Here is a 22,146-nt window from a genome sequence, read left to right as displayed (position 1 = left end):
CTCGTGTGTTAGTGCATGCATGCCTATGTGTGTGCGCAGGGTGTTCCCCCAGTTGCATTTATCTACTATAACAGTACATCATTTATACATTTACATGACCATTTAGTCATTTAGCAGACGCTCTTATCAAGTTTACAGTTAGTATGACAATGTGCTGAGGTTTCATGTCTTTTCACTTCCTCTGTGATTTTGGCAGAGCGAGAGGGAGAGAGGCATGCTTAAGACCTGCAGTTAAAAGCTCTCGACCACAAATAAATGTGTGATTCATCACTTCCTTCCTATTGAGCATGAATAGCGCAAGAGCACAGGGTGTAAACGCTTTTCTCCCCTTCGCTCTCTGTGTGTGTGTGTGTGTGTGTGTGTGTGTGTGTGTGTGTGTGTGTGTGTGTGTGTGTGTGTGTGTGTGTGCGTGTGCGTGTGCGTGTGTGTGTGTGTGCTGGTTTAGTCCATGTAGTATGTGGACAGAGACCCTGCATACATTAGCTATACATATAAAGTATAAGTATGCGTAGTGTGTGTAGACTGTAGTAGAAGGAGCTCTCCAGTTCTCCTGCCGACCTCTGGTGCCATCTGCCAGCGACAGGGAAGAAATGCAAATCAGCTGCATCCCTATAATCCACCACTGCCAGCTCTCTCCATTAGAGCGATCCACAAAACTAAACTAGGTCAGACAGACCAGCAGCCAGCTGTGTGTGTGTGTGTGTGTGTATGTGAAAGACGGCACACATGCACAGTTCCTTTGTGTAGTGAGATGACTGTACGTGTGTGTATGGGGGATGGAGGTTGGGTTGATATGACAGTGTATAGAGGCCTTATTATCATATTATCTATCGTGTGTGTTCGTGTGTGTGTGTGTGCATGAATATCACTTAAAGACATTCTAACACACAACGACCTTACAACACTCATCTTCAAACATATCTTTTAACACAAAAGTATCACGATGTCGACACACAGTATGTGACCAGACAGGGCGGCTTAGAAACTCAATGGCAAATAAGGCCTCTTATCTGAGCCTGAGCCACAACACAACTGACAGGGAACCTATTAAACTTCTGAAAACCAAACAGCCAGGAGGATGATGCAACATTAAGGCAACACTTGCGTAATGCAGACAGACGCGTCCTTTCTCATATCTCTGCCTGGGACGATGCCTCTGAATTATAAATGAGGACTCTTTGCAGCCACTGTTATGCTCACAATTATGTGTGTTTTTTACTGTGTTATTCTCCATTATAAACTGAGTGGTTTGAGCCCTGAATGCTGATTGGCTGTCACTCGTGGTATATCAGACTATATACCAGCTATGACAAAGTATTTATTTTTACTGCTTTAATTACGCTGGTAACCTGTTTATAATATCAATAAGGTACCTCGGGGGTTTGTGATATATGGCCAATATACCACAGCTAAGGGCTGTGTCTAGGCACTCCGCCTTGCGTCGCGCATAAGAACAGCTCTTAGCCCCCTTTCCCTTATTGCTTAAATATATTATAATCTCTGTCTTTCACCTTGATTTGAGATATTCAATTTATATTATTTTCATGAACTGTTTTCTCAGTCTTGATTGCATTTACCTTGTTTTTTTGTTCTTGGATAGTCAAGTATAGTGGTGTGGAGCTTCACTGCTCTGCTCTGTGAAGGTGAATGTGTATGTTAATGTGTGAATAGAAGAGAGTGAGAGAGAGAGAGAGAGAGAGAGAGAGAGAGAGAGAGAGAGAGAGAGAGCAGGGGGATAGAGAGTGTGAATGAGAATGAGTGAGGGAGAAGTAAAACATCTGATCTGACATCTGAAGTTAATTTAATGTAATAAACATGTAGTCATAGTAAGGCCTACAATAAATATTACATGCTTTTAAGAATTGTTCTTGAGAAAACACAGATATCCTACAGTCAGTAAAGTTAGCTGGACAATTCTATTTTCCTCCTCTAACTTATCTAGCGGGCAGATGTGCACTGTTGAGGGACATGGGACAATGTTTTTCATTTCCTGTGTTAAGATTGTTTCCCTACAGTATATAGGCTAATCTTGTAGATATGCCCAGATGCATGTGTGGAAGTGTCTGCCTTCTTTCTGAACAAATGGTTAGAACGTTAGAATGGGAAAAATGAGTGACCTAAGCAACTTTGAGCATGGTATGATCGTTGGTGCCAGAAATGCAGAAAGTCTTCCTGGGCTTTTCACGCATGACATGGTCTAGGATTTACCGAGAATGGTGCGACAAACAAAAAACATTCAGTCAGCGGCAGTCCTGTGGGCAAAAACAGGTCGATGGTCGAAGGAGCAAAAGTCGTGCAAGCTAACCGGTGAGCCACAAACAGGCAAATAACAGAGCAGTACTACAGTGGTGTGGAGAACGGCATCTTGGAATGCACAACTTGTCAGTCCTTGTCACGGAAGAGCTATGGCAGCAGACGACCACACTGGGTTACACTCCTATCAGCTAGAAACAAGAAGAAATGGCTCCAGTGGGCATGCGATCAACAACACTGGACAATTGAGGAGTGGAAAAACATTGCCTGGTCTGACAAATCCCGGTTCCTATTGTGTCATGCTGATGGCAGAGTCAGGATTTGGCGTAAGTCCATGGCCCCATCCTGCATGGTGTCAATGGTAGAGGCTGGTGGTGGTGGTGTAATGGTGTGGGGAATGTTTTCCTGGCAAATGTTAGGTCCCTTGATACCAATTGAGCAATGGTGCCATGCCCCAAATAATTCAGGACGTTCTGGAGGAAAAGGGGGGTCTGAACCAGTACTAAATGGGTGTACCTAATAAACTGGACCATGGCTGGACCATGGCCTTGAGTAGTCTAGGGGAGAGACTACTTCAGATTTCAGCATCCCCAGCTAGCTAGCTCACATGTCCTATGCAAGACCTGTGCAAGTAGAGAGTTTAAGGAGCATGAGGACAGGAAGAGGACAGGTTGAGGACAGTGTGATGACATGACAGAGACAGGTGGTGAGGAATTGACATGTTGACTAGGGGTCTCTACAGCTGCAGGCACACTGGTTTAGCTCATTCTGCCTCTGTTCTGTTTGCATTAAGTCCCTAACCGGATTTCTCAGATACCACTACCCCCGATAAATCTATCTCTATGGGATTTTCAGCTGGGATTATTCCTGTCATTCTCTATGGCAGTCAGAGCCGCACTCGGCACAGCCGGTTGTAACAAGGCATACTATTCACTCTCCTTCCTCCATTGTCTTTCCCTCCAGACACTGTCTGGCTGAATGTTCCCAGTCAAATCCCTCAGCAGTATACAGACACACAGATACACTCAGCTTTAATTAGGCCGACCACTAGAAACGGGGCAGGGAAATCTCTCTGTACAGACATACCATCTAGAGCCAGCTTTGCAGATTTATTTCTGTGGGTTTTGTGTGTGTGTGTTTTGTGTGTGAGGGAGAGAGAGAGAAAGTATGAGTGTGTGCGTTCCATGTGTGTGTGTGTGTGTGTGTGTGTGTGTGTTTCAGCACATAAAGTACTCAAAATCCACTCAACACTCTCTGCTTGCCCCTGAGCTCCTCATCATCAGCTCTGAGGTCACGTCCTGTGGTCATGGAGCAGCATGTCTCTTTTCCTGTTCCATGTGCTGTACAACATCAGCTCTCTGGGCAACCTACACTTCCACATCCCCACTGTCCCCTGTACATGCGAAGGCATCAGGCGAGAAGGGGTGAAAAGCAGGCAAACAGTGGCAACAGTCTATGAGTCACATAGACTGGGGCGGCAGGGTAGCCTAGTGGTTAGAGTGTTGGACTAGTAACCGAAAGGTTGCAAGTTCAAATCCCCGAGCTGACAAGGTACAAATCTGTCGTTCTGCCCCTGAACAGGCAGTTAACCCACTGTTCCTAGGCCGTCATTGAAAATAAGAATTTGTTCTTAACTGACTTGCCTAGTAAAATAAAGGTAAAAAAAAAAAAAAAAAAAAAAAACATGCCCTCTAAGATGGTCTGCTTACACATTTACAGTGGTCACACCCTGTTTTCACTCTGACTGCTAACGTCTTGTGGGCCACAAATGTTTCCAACTTTAGAAGGTTAATGAGTGCGAGGCTGTAGTGGTACCAGGTCAAAGCTCAGCGGTCAGGATCACTGGGCTGAAAGCAACAACACTTTGAAGTTTAGACAGTGTGAATTAAGACTGTCTCCAAAGGGAGATGAATGGTTTGTGTTTACTTGCCTTTCTTGAACTAACACTTGCACTTGTATTTTCTTTCTAGCACTGACTTTGCTGACAGCTGTGTTATAAAAAAATATATATTCTTACTATGACTGTGATATGCGGTTGTCTTACCTAGCTACCTTAAGATGTAAGTCGATATGGATAAGAGTGTCTGCTCAATGACTAAAATGTAAAACTTTAATGAAGTGAACGTTGAATAATTACTACCTAAACTCAGGCCAAAACACTGAGTATTACTCAATTTGGAATGAAAATAATTAAACAGCTTTGAAAACCCTGTTGTCTGACATACATTAACAGCAAGTCACTTCTACAACTTTACCAGTTTTAGAACAGTAACAGTTTAAACAAATTGGCTACCATTGAATAATAATAACATAGTCTTGAAATTCACTACTGTAAAAAATGACTTGTTAACATACTCGTACCCCCTGCAAGTAGATCTATTACCTGTGTCCTCTTACTCCACTCACTCTCTGAAGGGAAACTTCGCTATACATTCCTATGCATCCTCCACACAACAAAACACAACACTGCTTTTTCCATCTCTGTGGAATAGCAAAGCTAGTACGAGAAGGAAAAAAAACATTCTGCTGAGGCTTGGAAACCAAATATACTATTCACCCAAAAGACTGTTTGGGGAACACAGACTGGCTAGACTTTACGCTTTCAAAATTTGATGAGAAACATTCAGTGCTCATTCAGGGGAATCTCTTCCAAGAAATTAAATGAACGACTGTGTTGAACTAATTCTGTCATCCATTTGGCTTGAATAAATGAGAGGTATTGTCTGGTTTGAAAGCCTCACAGCAAACCGTGGCAGAATCCCCAACCATAGCTGTTAGTTAAGGGTCAAAGTACGGTTTTGGAATCTTCAACTGCTGATACTTTTCAACATAAGTAAAGTACTAACCAAATGATGTGTCTGTGTGCAGGCTATAGGTCTACCTAAAAGTCAGCGTTCAGGGTGAATATGTACTGGCTAACGTAGGCACACATGCACGCACGCACGCACGCACACACATGCACACAGACACACACACACACACACAAATCTTTGCTTAAAGGCTTTAAGCATCTAATAAGGTGCTACTTGCCTGTCAAGCTCAAACAGGTCTACAAATGCAAACATCCACTCAAAGTATTTAATATATCAATCTATAGGATTAAACAGTCAGACTGGTGTGATATTTACAGTCCTGGGTGAAGATAAACATTAGCTACATCACTCCCTGATGCAATATCAGAGACCTACAGAACACATACCATTCATCTGACCTAGTCTAGTATTCATGATGTCACTGTCAATGAAGAAAATGAAGAAAATGTGAACGATTCAGGTTGAACACTTTATTGAGCTATTTCAATATCAAATGTCCTTCTCCATCAGACATACATCTGTTGTGAACTGCCAAAGACGTATAATATGTGCGATTGCTTGAAAATATGACACAGTTTTCCTTACAGAAATGTCTGTAGAGATATGTGACTAAACATGTTTATCAGCTGTATAGGTCTATATTTCAGTTTTGAAGAGCCATAAGAACAGACGTTGTAGGCTAGCACAAAGCTAAGTCGGGACTTCCAAGAATCAATCAGTCTACAAAGGGCTGAAATTTGATACACTTGGAAAAACAAAACAAAACCCACAGGAGGTCTGCTGCTAGGAAGTTCTTGTTCTCCAGCCAAAAATACTTTTCTTTTAAGATAAAAATTAACATGAGGCCTTTCGTAGAAAGGCTAAAGTCCTAGTTGACTCCAGTTGGCAGAGATCAAACAAATAGTTGAGTTAAAAACCCAGGTGAAATAAATGAACAAAAATGAAAGACAGGGCTACATCCAAGAACACAAAGAAACAGGGCTAAGTTCAAGAACACAACGAAACAGAACACAAGGTTGACTAAGAAAATAAACACAGAACCTTACAGTATCAGCACCATGGACAGAGCGTGCCACGGATTGTGTGTGTGTGTTTGTGTGTAGGGGGGCTATGGAAAGCCACTGGGTGGTTAGGTATGACTCCTTTGAGTGTCCATAAAAAGCATTAAAAAAATTCTGCTTATCTGTGGTAAGCTATGTGAATAACGTGGTAAGATACGTGAATAAAGAGATACGCCTCCGCCTGTAATATCTGATTTGGATTTATAAGGACGGGGTCAAGTTTACAGTTGAAGCTGCTTCATTGAACTCTGCCTCACGCCACACCACTACAGAGTTTAGTAAGCTTCTTAGCTAGCTTTAAAAGGCATTAGTGTTATTAGCCTATTTAGCTCTAACCAACTAATCTGCCACTGCCATTATGGATATCAGAAATGAAACCACAGAGGCCGCCGCCAAGCAAGCCCAGCAGCACTGAAGCTGCCGAGCTCCAGCTAGCTCTGTGTGAAGAGCCCCCTGGTTCATAGGCAGAGGGTGGCTGGAATACTAGGTTACTGCAGATGCGACATTTTGGTTCCCATGTCAAAAGTCCTGTATTAGGTCTAATGCTAATTCAGACAAGGCCTTAACCCAAGGCATGTATTCTATTTGGAAGCATGCTATTGATAGAAACAAAGGATTCGCTAGGCACGCATAAAGCAAGGAGCATTTGAAATGCACTCCACTATGGAAAGAAAAACAAGTTGTATTCGGCTGCATTCACATAGGCTGTTTGTAATTGGTGAATTACCCTATCTATCTTGTAGCCTATATTCGTTTCCAAATAGGCCTTGCTTTACAGTGTAGGCCGCTGTCCGTTGTGCTGATACAGGGGAGATGGTTTACAGATTTTGCGCCAACATGTCACTTTAAAAGCACTCAATGGTCTTGGAGTCTCGGCATTTGAACTTTACGTTTACTATGGTGTAGCGTTATATAAGTAGAATTCAATATAATTCCAATGCAAGAACCCCCCAAAATTGTGCCCCCTCGCCGATTTTAGCTGCCCCCTTAGTCACTTTATCCTGGTGCCGGGTCTGCTCTGACCACTCTCTTGCTCTCTCTACTTTCCCTCTCCCAAAAATGTCAATAAGCTATTAGAATGGCAGGGGTGATACCATGTACAGTAGCTCCATTTAAAAAAAAAAAAGGCATCACAGGAGTAACACGTAACAGTAAGTGTTTATCTAATGTACCAACTTACGACTGGATCATAAATATAGTATAAGGCTATTTTATTCTCAGTATACAATCCTAAAAATATCACACTAAAAAATCACTACCGACCTATACAATTAAAATTGTAACAATCGGTCCTCACATCTCCACTGTGATAGCATGTGATATAGTGATTTAGAGTCATGGCTCCAATGAATGTACAAACATACTGTATGTGTCTGATAGAGATGTGTAGTAAATGAGTGATGTGACAGTCGCTGCTGTGCCTCACCAGTAGGGATTACTCCATAAGTGTAGCATGCAGACCGTTGGTCTGTAGGGAGCTCTGGATTGTGTCAACCTTCAACCCTAAAAGTGCAAACGGGTAAATTTGAACCACAATGGGTTCAAAAATAATTTCTAAACCATATTTTTATCACAAAATTTTACGACATTGTCAAGCAACTAGTCACAGACAAAAAACACAATTAACCACGATTTATGTGATAAAATGGAGGGTGGAAAAATAATCTCTCTTTTGTATACTAGTGGTGAGTGCCGAAAATGAAAATGTGCTCTCAATAGTTAACTTTGTGATCAAATTTGGCACAGAGGGTAGATAGATGTATGTACCCTTAAAAATATATAGATATGGAGCCACCCCATTTTTGCCTTCTATGGGGAGTGGTAGACTTCTTAATAAAAAATAAATCAGAAATGTAAATCCATATTTAGCTACAGTGCATTCGGGAAAAGTATTCAGACCCCTTGACTTTTCCACATTTTGTTACATTAGAAATTCTAAAATTGATTACAATTATTGCATCCATTTCTCCATATTATGTTTATCATGGATTCATATTCTATTTGGAACGAATTGATGACATGGGTATATGGCCAGAAGATTTTCCTGTCCACCTGATTAGAAGAAAACCTCGAGGCCGTATAAGTCACCGAGGAGTGTCTTATGCAATGTAGTCTCAACATTGGTGACTGTAGCTAATACACTGACTGGCAGTTTAGGATTACCAACCAATGCTCTCTATTGCACAGCGTGGTAGGAAGAGAGCTTGATAGTGAAACAATCGAATCTGCCTCGGGACTTGGTGTGCTTGAAAAATGACCAGCACACATCCTGTCGGTCCTGACGGTTCGCTGCAGTAACGGACCCCTGAAAATAAGTAAAGAGAGGAGCTACCCAGTGCTTCCCGTGCCAAGGCCACTCACTTCCTCTAGTGGTACATGCAGCGATACACTATGCCTTTAGATAGTAGTTACACCCCTTGACTTCTTTCACATTATGTGGTTACAGCCTGAATTCATAATGTATTAAATATATATATATATTTCTTTCACCCATCTACACACAATACCCCATAATGACAAAGTGACATTTTAGACATTTGTGTGAATTCATTCAAAATTAAATACAGAAATATCTCATTTACATAAGTATTCACACCCCTGAGTCAATACATGTTAGAATCACCTTTGGCAGCAATTACAGCTGTGAATCTTTCTGGGTAAGTCTCTAAGAACATTGCACACCTGGATTGTACAATATTATTCTTTTCAAAATTATTCAAGCTCTGTCAAATTGGTTGTTGATCATTGCTAGATAACCATTTTTCAAGTATTGCCATTGATTTTGAAGTAGATTTAAGTCAAAACTGTAACTAGGCCATTGGGAACATTCACTGCCTTCTTGGTAAGCAACGCCAGTGTAGATTTGGGCTTGTGTTTTAGGTTATTGTCCTGCTGAAAGGTGAATTAATCTACCAGTGTCTGGTGGAAAGCAGAACGAACCAGGTTTTTCTCTAGAATTTTGCCTGTGCTTAGCTCCATTCCATTTATTTTTTATCCTAAAAAAATTCCCCAGTCTTGAACGATTACAAGCATACCGATAACATGATGCAGCCACCACTATGCTTGAAAATATGGAGAGTGGTACTCAGTAATGTGTTGTATTGGATTTGTCCCAGATATAACACTTTGTATTCAGGATAAAAAGTTATGTGCTTTGTCACATTAGGTTAGTATTGTGGAGTAACTGCAATGTTGTTGATCCATTATTCGTTTTCTCCTATCACAACCATTCACCTCTGTAACTGTTTTAAAGTCACCACTGGCCTCATGGTGAAATTCCTGAGTGGTTTCCTTCCTCTCTGGCAACTGCGTTAGGAAGGACGCCTGTATCTTTGTGGTGATTATGTGTATTGATACACCATCCAAAGTGTCATTAATAACTTCACCATGCTCAAACAGATATTCAATGTCTGCTTTTTATTTTTACCCATCAACCAATGGTCTTTGTGGTTGAATCTGTGTTTGAAATTCAGTGCTTGACAGAGGGACCTTAGAGGTATGTGTGGGGTACTGAGATGAGGTAGTCATTAAAAAATCTTGTTAAACACTATTCTTGCACACAGAGTGAGGCAATGCAATTTATTATGTGACTTGTTAAGCAAAGGTTTACTTCTGAACTTATTTAGGCTTGCCATAACAAAGGGGTTGAATCCTTATTGACTCAAGACATTTCAGCTTTTCATTTTCAATTCATTTGTAAATATTTAGAAGAACAGAATTCCACTTTGACATTATGTGTTATTGTGTGTAGGCCAGTGACAAAAAAATCTCAATTTAATCCATTTTAAATTCAGGCTGTAACAACAAAATGTTGAAAAAGTCAAAGGGTGTGAATACTTTCTGAAGGCACTGTAAATTCCTACTTCAACTCATTGTGTGGATCTCATGAGATGATAAGCCTTTTCAATAGTCAAGCATACATTTGGATTTCGTTAGTAAATAGAAACATTGTGCTAAATTGTACATATAGTACACCATTAATGACAGACTGGGTGTTATTGTGGGTGTCTACTTCCTTCAAAACTAAAACTAACGAACATTTGCAACGACCGTACAGAGGGCGCAGAAATTTATTCTTGGTGGCGTCAATTTGGAAGATGAACAAATATACGTTTCTATGTGTCCTGTGCATTTTGGTGAGTTGACGATCAACATTTTATCGTTGACATACTTCGTATAGGATAAACTCTAACACTTTATTATTGTCAGGCGGTAGCTAACTAAACTAACTCCCATCCAACTCAAGTCACTACGCCGTGATCTTGCGTCAATTAAATAGATGACTACACATCTACAAAACACGATGTATCAATAGTCTGATATATCATATATTTAGACATATTTAATTGTCAACTAACATAATTGCCACTGTAAGATACATGTATCTTTATAATTCCGTAAAGTCTAGCCTAGTCAAATTCATTCACTCGTCTGTGCTGAAGACAAGTAACGTTAGTTTCACTTTCGATGTCAGTATGTGTATTTTTTTATTCACTTCTTGGGACTTACCACTGGAAATGTGGGTAATATTTGTTTGAGACGTTGATCAATGAGATTTCATTCTTTATTCACCCACCTAAAATACAGCCAGAAATTAGTTTAATTCCCAATGTGTTATCACTATACTTTCAACTACCTAAAAGCACAACCAAATTCCAATAGAAAAACAATCATTTAGGTGTCATTGACATGTTTTATCACTTCGCTTTCAGCCATTTAAAAAGCACAACAACGTTCAAGATGGAATGTCATATACACTGAGTATACAAAACATTAAGAACACCTGCTCTTTCCATGACAGACTTACCAGGTGAATCCAGGTGAAAGCTATGGCCCCTTATTGCTGTCACCTGTTAAATCCACTTCAATCAGTGTAGATGAAGGAGAGAAGATAGGTTAAAGAAGGATTTTTAAGCCTTGAGACATGTATTGTGGCTCCTGAGTGGCACAGCGGTCTAAGACACTGCATCTCAGTGCTCGAGGTGTCACTACAGACATCCTGGTTCGAATCCAGGATGTATCACAATCTGCTGTGATTGGATGTCCCATAGATGTCCCCGCTGGGCGCACAATTGGCCCAGCGTCGTCCGGGTTTGGCCGGTGTAGGCCGTCATTGTAAATAAGAACAAAAGATTTAAGAGCCTTTGAACGGGGTATAGTAGTATGTGCAAGGCGCACGCACTGGTTTGTGTCCAGAACTGCAACACTGCTGGATTTTTCACACTCAACAGTTGGACGTTTCTCATTTTAAGGTTGAATAAATACTGTTGCATTAGTTTGTAAGATACATTAAATAGCCTAAAGTTAAGGCTAATTAATTTATTGCAAAAGTCATCTTGAATTGTGTTTGGTTGACATATCAACATTTGAAGGAGATGTATCTTTTGTGCCACAGACTTAGTCTGGCTTTGATTCCAGTTTGTCTACAAATTAATAATTTATATGTTGGATTCACACTTCCATTTCATCCAAAAAAATTATGTTAAAGAAAAGGACTAAATTATATCAAATCAAACTTTAAATGCAGTTTAGATAAAATTAGATTCAGTCTTATTCTTTAACTTAGGTTTTTGGTTGAGATGGAGACCTGAAACCAACATATTAATTAACAACTTGAAGATTACAGGCTGTATCACAACCAGCCATGATTGAAAGTCCCATAGGGCTGCCCACAATTGGCCCAGCGTCGTCTGGGTTAATGTTTGAGAATTGATTGCTTCACGTGTGTGTAAAATATTACTGTTGGCAGATTTTTTTATTCATAGATTTTAGATGTGTATGGCAATGTGTTGTTTTTGCAAAACGCTATATGTCCATTGTTTATCTGGAATGGAATGTTTGTATCCTGAATATTTGACTGTGATATATGGTTGTCTCACCTAGCTATATTAAAATGAATGCACTTGAATTATTAATTCATTTTCTATTTAACCTTTATTTAACTAGGTAAGTCCGTTAATTAAGAACAAATTATTATTTACAATGACAGCCTACAAAAAGGCAAAATGCCTCCTGCAGGGATGGGGGCTGGGGTTAAAAATACAAAATAAATCAAATATAAATCATGACAAGAGAGTCAACACAACACTACATAAAGAGAGACCTAACACTTACTGTAAGTATGGTTCCAGGCACCCCAGCTTGAGTGTGTCAAGAACTGCGACGATGGTGTGTTTTTCCATGCTCAACAGTTTCCCTGTGTATCAAGAATGGTCCAACACCTAAAGGACATCCAGCCAACTTGACACAACTGTGGGGAGTATTGGAATCAACATGGGCCAGCATTGCTGTGGAATTCTTTCAACACCTTGTAGAGTCCATGCCCTGACGAATTGAGGCTGTTCTGATTGCAAAAGGGGGTGCAACATAATATTAGGAAGGTGTTCAAAATGTTTTGTACACTTGAGTGCATATCAAAGCTAAGCAGGGTTGGGCTTGGTTAAAAACCCGGATGGGAGACCAAATGGATAGCTGTACAGTATATAGGTCAATTCTCCAGTAGCAGGTGCTGCTCAGCCCAAAACAAATTCCAGATAGTGGATATAATGTTGAAGATCTGATGATGTGTCAAAGGTACAAATTCAACATATTTGATACAAGCTTTTTGATAAAAAATTCTCTATGTTGAAAATTGGTGACCATGATGACATAATCCTGAGGTTGAAATATCACCCTCAACACAACTGTTGATTACTTTTTTCAAAACTTAAATGTATTATCTACGTAGATTCCACATCACAATACATTGACAAATTACGTTGAAACATGTTGATTCAACCAGTTTGTGCCTAGTGGGTTGACACACATAGGCATGTTTTTTTCTTAATGATCATTATTGACCTTCCAATCATACTTAAATCACTAATACCCCGCTCACTCTTTCTCACTCGCTTCCTCTCTCTTTTCACACACACACACACACACACACACACACACACACACACACACACACACACACACACACACACACACACATTGTGTGCCTACTGTAACTGCCGACTTACTCTGTCTGTTTTAATAACACGCAATAATGTCATGGCATTTAACAGTGTATAGTTCGTTCAGCTACAACTTCCAAAGCAGAGCAGAGTTCCCAAGACATAACCATCAACTTGCGCACCAAAAGGCAGAGTTGTCAAGATGGCAATTACCAATATGAAAACAAGACATGCTGTCTCTGTGCTGCTGGTAAGCATCTAAAATGTTTAATATAGTCTGTATTGAACTATCTAACGTGAGCTTTTTTATGGTCCCCACCATGACAGCATAATACCGTAATAACAGCGCAAGAACATTTACTTTGGCGTGAGAACTGAAATGTTCACTAGTTAATATATGTACTGTCTCAGTCAACTGTAAATTGCATGAATAAAATGATTGTATGCTACTATGTCTTTCCCTCTGACTCCCTATGTCTTGGTACTCTGTGTGTACAGGCCATCATCTGGACAACCACTGTAGTATGAACACAGACGATGGGACCTGTATTCTCTGTGAGCTAGGCAGAACCTACAACAGTTACCCGAACTTCCTGGACTCTTGTGAGCCCTGCACATCTTGCAACCCTAAAGGTAGGCATACACACACACGCAACAGGTGGAACTAACACCCTAACATAAGTCCTACCCACTGTAGCAAGTGAGGTTTCTAACGTACTGTCGTGGTGGTGGTTGTCCTCCGTAGCCAATCTGGAGGTGGAGGACAAATGTACCATCATCAGGGACACAGTGTGTCGATGCCGACAGGGCCACTACTGTGACAAGGGGAAGGTGCACTGCAGGGCCTGCTACCCATGTACCATGTAAGTCCAGAATACTGTAGTTTAACCAAATAACCATCAAATAAAACATTGATTTGGTTTATTGTTTGTAAATGCTAAAGGTAGACTCAGCGAAATGATGATGCCCCGAGTAGCGCCACAGATATTGAGATGAGTGAGATGCAAGACTTTGCTTTCCCACAGTCACACACAGTATCTGCGCATGTACATGGGTTCGCTTCACGCTGTTAAAGTGTGGTAGACACGGGACCAAAACAGCGGAGAAGTTGAGCCTCACACTTCAACACTATTACTTGATGTGGACATTGACCCACTATGCTGTTTAACTTTCTGCATCTACGTCATATCGCTGGGTCTACCTTTACAACACATTGTTAAATCGGTTGTAGGCCTATTATTATATATTATTATATATATATTAGACTAGAGAGATATCAACCTGCATCAAATCTTTTAATTTATCTTCAAGATGTGGGGATGAAGGTACCAAGGTTGCCTGTACCACCACCAACAACACCATATGCCATGACTACCAAAAACAAGGAGGTTTGGGGATTGAGCAAAACCATAACATTTCAATGCATTACAAAGATGTGGTTTCACTTACAGTATGATTATAATAAGTCTGTTTTTTATTTGAAAATGTGGCTGTTATTTTTCATTTCTTTGTTTCAGGAGGAAGAACTCATGCAGCAGTACTTGGCTCAGTTATGGTTATTGCAGTTTTTCTTATTTTTTGCTGTCTGAGGCGAACAAATAAATGTTGTTTTGGTAAGCATTTGGGTCATTCAGACAGCTGTAGGCTATGCTAAACCACCAGAAGGAGGCACAAGAGATTGTTCTATCATTTTAGTTAGTAAAGCAGTTGGAGAGAGCGGAAGTCTGTTTTTCGTTGGAAAGTTCCCTGTCCAAAAGTATGTTTTTACCCTTGAAACATTTTTTTAAATGTCTGTTTTTGCTTCGTTAGGGAAAAAGCTGGGGCAAAATGATGGTTTGACCGAAATGCCCAACCAGAATTTAGAGGTAGCTGAGGTAATTATCTTCAATAGGTTACACTACTCAACCCTGTCCTTGACCAAAACCACTGCTTAAAACACACCCATGCATCTCTAGTGCTACATTAATGTCACAGTACATACACTACATGACCAAAAGTATGTGGACATCTGCTAACCGAACATCTCATTCCAAAATCATGGACATTAATATGGAGTTGGTCGCTCTTCTGGGAAGGCTTTCCGCAAAATTCTGGAACTTAGCTGCGGGGACTTGCTTCCATTCAGCCACAGGAGCATTAGTGAGGTCTGGCACTGATGTTGGGTGATTAGGCCTGGCTCGCAGTCTGCGTTCCAATTCATTCCCAAAGATGTTAGATCGGGTTGAGGTCAGGGCTCTGTGCAGGCCGGTCAAGTTCTTCCACACTGATCTCGACAAACCATTTCTGTATGGACCTCGCTTTGTGCACTGGGGCATTTTCATGCTAAAACAGAAAAGAGCCTTCCCCAAACTGTTGCCACAAAGTTGGAAGCACAGAATTGTCTAAAATGTCATTGTATGCCGTAGCGTTTAGATTTCCCATCACTGGAACTAAGGGGCCAAGACTGAACCATGAAAAACAGCCCGGACCATTTATTCCGTAACCAAACTTTACATTTGGTACAATGCATTGGGGCAGATAGCGTTCACCTGGCATCCGCCAATCCCAGATTCGTCAAGTCAGACTGCCAGATGGTGAAGCGTGATTCATCACTCCAGAGAACACGTTTCCACTGCTCCAGAGTCCAATGGCGGCGAGCTTTATACCACTCCAGCTGACGCTTGGCATTGCACATGGTATCTTAGGCTTGTGTGTGGCTCCTCTGCCATGGAAACCCATTTCAGGAACCTCTCCAGAGGCAGTTTGGAACTCGCTAGTGAGTGTTGCAACTGAGGACAAATTATTTTTACGTGCTTCAGCACTCGCCGGTCCCATTTTGTGAGCTTGTGTAGCCTACCACTTCGCGGCTGAGCCCTTGTTGCGCCTAGACGTTTCCACTTCAAAATAACAGCACTTACAGTTGACCGGGGCAGCTCTAGCAGGGCAGCAATTTTACGAACTGACTTGTTGGAATCCTATGACGGTGCCACGTTGAATGTCACTGAGCTCTTCAGCAAGGCCATTCTACTGCCAATGTTTGTCTATGGAGATTGCATGGCGGTGTGCTCGATTTTATATCTGTTGGCAACGGGTGTGGGTGAATTAGCCAAATCCACTAATTTGAAGGGGTGTCCACATACTTTTGTATATATAGTGTATCATGACACTTATTATAATTACTGAGTGAAATATCATTAGTGAATTTGTTTTACTTGTAAACATTTGTTTGCTTATTTGCAGGAAATGCAGCCACTGAGGGGTAAAGACATCATCAATATTACCATGTTTACTAATATGACCCATATATGCCATCCCCAACTAAGAATTAACCTCAATCCTGCTTCTTGGTTTCAGGTATTGACCTCTGGCCACATCTCCCAGATATCGCTAAGACCTTGGGGTGGAAGGACATGAAACAGGTGGCCGAGCGCAGTGGGATGACTATTGCCACCATAGAATCCCACCAGCTAAACTATCCCAATGACTCCGAGGAGCAGTGCTCCAGCCTACTTAGGGCCTGGGTGGAGAAGAAGGGGATGACCACAGCCTCTGAGACACTGATCCATAGTCTACGCCGCATGAATAAAAATGCCAAGGCAAATAATATCATGGCTATCATTAGCAACAAGGAAAACACAGTTTCGAACTCCGGGCTAGAACAAGTGTAGATACCGTACGGTCAGTGGTACTGTCCATGCCAGTACTAAGTACCTATGTGCAAATAGTTTGTTGAATTACCTGTTTGTTGCATTATAAAATATATATTTATATACAGTTGAAGTCGAAAGTTTACATACACCTTAGCCAAATACATTTAAACTACATTTTTCACAATTCCTGACATTTAATCACAGTAAACATTCCCTGTTTTAGGTCAGTTAGGATCACCACTTTATTTTAAGAATGTGAAATGTCAGAATAATATTAGAGAGAATGATTTATATAAGCCTTTATTTATTAAATCACATTCCCAGTGGGTCAGAAGTTTACATACACTCAATTAGTACTTGGTAGCATTGCCTTTAAAATGTTTAACTTGGGTCAAATGTTTTGGGTAGCCTTCCACAAGCCTCCCACAATAATTTTGGTCCATTCCTCCTGACAGAGCTGGTGTCACTGAGTCAGGTTTGTAGGCCTCCTTGCTCACACATGCTTTTTCAGTTCTGCCCACAAATGTTCTATAGGATTGAGGTCAGGGCTTTGTGATGGCCACTCCAATACCTTGACTTTGTTGTCCTTAAGCCATTTTGCCACAACTTTGGAAGTATGCTTGCGGTCATTGTCCATTTGGAAGACCCATTTGCGACCAAGCTTTAACTTCCTGACTGATGTCTTCAGATGTTGCTTCAATATATCCACATAATTTTCTTGCCTCATGATGCCATCTATTTTGTGAAGTGCACCAGTCCCTCCTGCAGAAAAGCACCCCCACAACATGATGCTGCTACCCCCGTGCTTCACGGTTGGGATGGTGTTCTTCGGCTTGCAAGTCTCTCCCTTTTTCCTCCAAACATAACGATGGTCATTATGGCCAAACAGTTCTATTTTTGATTCATCAGACCAGAGGACATTTCTCCAAAAGTACGATCTTTGTCCCCATGTGCAGTTGCAAACCGTAGTCTGGCTTTTTTATTGCGGTTTTGGAGCAGTGGCCTTTTCCTTGCTGAGAGGCCTTTCAGGTTATGTCGATATAGGACTAGGTTTTACTGTGGATATAGATACTTTTGTACCTGTTTCCTCCAGCATCTTCACAAGGTCCTTTGCTGTTCTGGGAATGATTTGCACTTTTCGCACCAAAGTACGTTCATCTCTAGGAGGCAGAAGGTGTCTCCTTCCTGAGCGGTATGACGGCTGCCTGGTCCCAGTGTTTATACATGCGTACTATTATTTGTACAGATGAATGTGGTACCTTCAGGCGTTTGGAAATTGCTCCAATTGTACATCTCCAATTGACTCAAATGATGTCAATTAGCCTATCAGAATCTTCTAAAACCATGACATAATTTTCTGGAATTTTCCAAGCTGTTTAATGGCACAGTCAACTTAGTGTATGTAAACCTCTGACCCACTGGAATTGTGTGACAGTGCATTATAAGTTAAATAATATGTCTGTAAACAATTGTTGGAACAATTATTTGTGTCATGCACAAAGTATATGTCCTAACCGACTTGCCAAACTATAGTTTGTTAACAAGAAGTTGGGGAGTGGTTGAAAAACAAGTTTTAATGACTCCAATCTAAGTGTATGTAAACTTCCGACTTCAAAAAGCATAGCTCGCGATTAGATTACAAAACTATTTGTATCCACATTTGTTTTGAGACTAGATATGGTTCGTATTATTGTAGAACAATTATATTAATGGTTTGTAGGTTGACTGATATATACAACATTGTACACATTATTTTTATATCAAATTTTTAAGTACGCTCTCATTGGTTTGACCTGTACTTCCATTTTGTATACCATTTGGTATTATTAGTTTCCAAATCAAATTGGAAGATACATCTGATGAATTTGAGACTATTTATTTATCACCAAGCCATGAGTGCTAATGTATGTAAGATTGTAAAATCCCAGCACAAAATACAGAAAATATGAAAAAGAATTGAGCTGTTACTGTGTACTAGTGTTTCTGTGTCAGAGAGCATCAAATGAACTGCAAAGTGATACTGCACTTCTCACTTATTTCAACAAGGTGTTGGTATCATATAGAGGGCCTGTTATTATTTCGTCTGTCACTCAATTGGTGGAGTCAACCACTAGCCATAAAATAATGTTGAGGATTTACACCAACTTCTGAACCAGAACAACATTTTAACTTTGTGCCAATGAGTCATCACTAACCTTTCTTACAAACAGAGCCACGGTAGACTTTGGATAAGATTGGCATTATTATTATTATTATTGGGGCGGCAGCATACCCTAGTGCTTAGAGTGTTGGACTAGTAACCAAAAGGCTGCAAGTTCAAATCCCCGAGCTGACAAGGTACAAATCTGTTGTTCTGCCCTGAACAGGCAGTTAACACACTAGGCCATAATTGAAAATAAGAATTTGTTCTTAACTTGCCTAGTTAAATAAAGATAGAATTATAATGTACTGTAGTCTGCATTATAATATACATGATTTTATATGTGCCTGTTCACATACAATTTGCAAAGTGATGATGACCAGTGGAAAAAATTATACTTTCAAAGAAATGAAAGTTGGGCACTTGTTTATATTGCAGTGCAATTATTTTCCTTCATTTTATCTACACAATGTCCCTTTCCAGATTGTGTGGCAAACAAATCAAAGGTCAACGAAGATAATGGTGTTGGACTTTCATTTCTTTGAAGACTGGCAATATTCTCCTCTTGATTAAGTGGCAGTAATGAAACAAAGGGCTGTGAAGCTTATGAGGTATAGCCTGGCTGAAGCCACCCACGTGAGGACGAAGTTAGGTGTAAGCTAGGCTAAGACAAAAATGTAGTATTTCAGTCAAATACCTACAGTGCCTTGCTAAAGTATTCGGCCCCCTTGAACTTTGCGACCTTTTGCCACATTTCAGGTTTCAAACATAAAGATATAAAACTGTAATTTTTTGTGAAGAATCAACAACAAGTGGGACACAATCATGAAGTGGAACGACATTTATTGGATATTTCAAACTTTTTTAACAAATCAAAAACTGAAAAATTGGGCGTGCAAAATTATTCAGCCCCCTTAAGTTAATACTTTGTAGCGCCACCCTTTGCTGCGATTACAGCTGTAAGTCGCTTGGGGTATGTCTCTATCAGTTTTGCACATCGAGAGACTGACATTTTTTCCCATTCCTCCTTGCAAAACAGCTCGAGCTCAGTGAGGTTGGATGGAGAGCATTTGTGAACAGCAGTTTTCAGTTCTTTCCACAGATTCTCAATTGGATTCAGGTCTGGACTTTGACTTGGCCATTCTAACACCTGGATATGTTTATTTTTGAACCATTCCATTGTAGATTTTGCTTTATGTTTTGGATCATTGTCTTTTTGAAAGACAAATCTCCATCCCAGTCTCAGGTCTTTTGCAGACTTTTCTTCCAGATTGGTCCTGTATTTGGCTTCATCCATCTTCCCATCAATTTTAACCATCTTCCCTGTCCCTGCTGAAGAAAAGCAGGCCCAAACCATGATGCTGCCACCACCATGTTTGACAGTGGGGATGGTGTGTTCAGGGTGATGAGCTGTGTTGCTTTTACGCCAAACATAACGTTTTGCATTGTTGCCAAAAAGTTCAATTTTGGTTTCATCTGACCAGAGCACCTTCTTCCACATGTTTGGTGTGTCTCCCAGGTGGCTTGTGGCAAACTTTAAACGACCCTTTTTATGGATATCTTTAAGAAATGGCTTTCTTCTTGCCACTCTTCCATAAAGGCCAGATTTGTGCAATATACGACTGATTGTTGTCCTATGGACAGAGTCTCCCACCTCAGCTGTAGATCTCTGCAGTTCATCCAGAGTGATCATGGGCCTCTTGGCTGCATCTCTGATCAGACTTCTTCTTGTATGAGCTGAACGTTTAGAGGGACGGCCAGGTCTTGGTAGATTTGCAGTGGTCTGATACTCCTTCCATTTCAATATTATCGCTTGCACAGTGCTCCTTGGGATGTTTAAAGCTTGGGAAATCTTTTTGTATCCAAATCCGGCTTTAAACTTCTTCACAACAGTATCTCGGACCTGCCTGGTGTGTTCCTTGTTCTTCATGATGCTCTCTGCGCTTTTAACGGACCTCTGAGACAATCACAGTGCAGGTGCATTTATACGGAGACTTGATTACACACAGGTGGATTGTATTTCTCATCATTAGTCATTTAGGTCAACATTGGATCATTCAGAGATCCTCACTGAACTTCTGGAGAGAGTTTGCTGCACTGAAAGTAAAGGGGCTGAATAATTTTGCACGCCCAATTTTTCAGTTTTTGATTTGTTAAAAAAGTTTGAAATATCCAATAAATGTCGTTCCACTTCATGATTGTGTCCCACTTGTTGTTGATTCTTCACAAAAAAATACAGTTTTATATCTTTATGTTTGAAGCCTGAAATGTGGCAAAAGGTCGCAAAGTTCAAGGGGGCCGAATACTTTCGCAAGGCACTGTAAATGATCAAGAGCGTATCTGAGTAGTTTGTTGAAAAACTGTTAAAGGATAACTTACACTGTAAAAAATATGTATATATCCAGTTTTTACATTAACTTACTGGAAGCCAGTTACTTCTAAGTTACTGTTACAAAAATATACAGTATGTGCCTGTAAATTGCAAATAAAATTTGGTTTAATAGTAAACTATTGTAAAGTTTAGTTTTCTCTCTCAAGCATTGCCAGTAAGTCACATTCCCTAATGAGAACTATAGGGGGAGGAAAATTAAATGAGATGGGTGATGATCTAAAAGTGATCCACAGTTATTCAAAGGCACAGAGAAGTAACACCTAAAGACATGCCTGTATTTTTATTCATTCACATGAGTTTTATTCACTCATGCTTTGTTTTGTAAGGTGAGTAATTTGAGGGGAATGAACCAAATGTTTTCTCACCAGGCGAAGTGGATAATGTTTTATTTATTTAGTTGAGAACAAGTTCTCATTTACAACTGCGACCTGGCCAAGATAAAGCAAAGCAGTGCGACACAGACAACAACACAGAGTTACACATGGAATAAACAAACATACAGTCAATAATACAATAGAGAAAGTCTATATACAGTGTGTGCAAATGAGATAGGATAAGGGGGTGAGGCAATAAATAGGCCATAATGGCGAAATTATTACAGTATGGCTAATTAATCACTGGGGTGATAGATGTGCAGAAGATGAGTGTGCAAGTAGCGGTACTGGAGTGCTGTTAGATGAATTTCGTAACTATGTGTTCATTAACCAATTCAATTAACCTCTTACAGCTACCCCCATGAAGACATACCCAAATCTAACTGCCTGTAGCTCAGGCCCAGGACCAAGGATATGCATATTTTTGAAAGAAAACACTCTGAAGTTTCTGTAAATGTGAATTGAATGTAGGAGCATATAACACAATAGATCTGGTTTAGATAATACTATGACAAAACCATACATTTTTTCATTTTTATTGTTGTA

At 40.4% G+C, this 22,146-nt stretch overlaps 1 protein-coding gene across 2 annotated transcripts; it reads left to right on the top strand.

Moving 5' to 3' along the window:
* Positions 1 to 10,130: 10,130 nt before the first annotated feature.
* LOC115135098 (tumor necrosis factor receptor superfamily member 6-like) lies at positions 10,131 to 18,650 on the top strand. Of its 2 annotated transcripts, XM_029669375.2 has the most exons (9): positions 10,155 to 10,263; positions 13,177 to 13,315; positions 13,564 to 13,698; positions 13,811 to 13,928; positions 14,377 to 14,453; positions 14,583 to 14,678; positions 14,875 to 14,939; positions 16,285 to 16,303; positions 16,399 to 18,650. In XM_029669375.2, the coding sequence occupies exons 1-9, from the start codon at positions 10,225 to 10,227 to the stop codon at positions 16,710 to 16,712; spliced, it is 1,002 nt and encodes a 333-aa protein (XP_029525235.1). In that variant the 5' UTR covers positions 10,155 to 10,224; the 3' UTR covers positions 16,713 to 18,650. The 2 variants fall into 2 exon arrangements, with proteins under 2 accessions (XP_029525236.1, XP_029525235.1); XM_029669376.2 differs by lacking the exon at positions 13,177 to 13,315 and having other exon boundaries at positions 10,131 to 10,263.
* Positions 18,651 to 22,146: the final 3,496 nt, after the last annotated feature.

The sequence above is a fragment of the Oncorhynchus nerka genome, linkage group LG10 (assembly GCF_034236695.1).
Source record: "Oncorhynchus nerka isolate Pitt River linkage group LG10, Oner_Uvic_2.0, whole genome shotgun sequence".
In the NCBI taxonomy this organism is placed as follows: Eukaryota; Metazoa; Chordata; class Actinopteri; order Salmoniformes; family Salmonidae; genus Oncorhynchus; species Oncorhynchus nerka.
This window is presented reverse-complemented; position numbering and strand designations above follow the sequence as displayed.

Excerpts from the sequence above, each read along its gene's own strand:
- LOC115135098 (XM_029669375.2), top strand. The coding sequence starts at position 10,225 with ATGAACAAATATACGTTTCTATGTGTCCTGTGCATTTTG. Across the intron at positions 13,316-13,563 it reads ATGCTGTCTCTGTGCTGCTG|GCCATCATCTGGACAACCAC; the intron begins GTAAGCATCTAA and ends CTGTGTGTACAG. Across the intron at positions 13,699-13,810 it reads CACATCTTGCAACCCTAAAG|CCAATCTGGAGGTGGAGGAC; the intron begins GTAGGCATACAC and ends TGTCCTCCGTAG.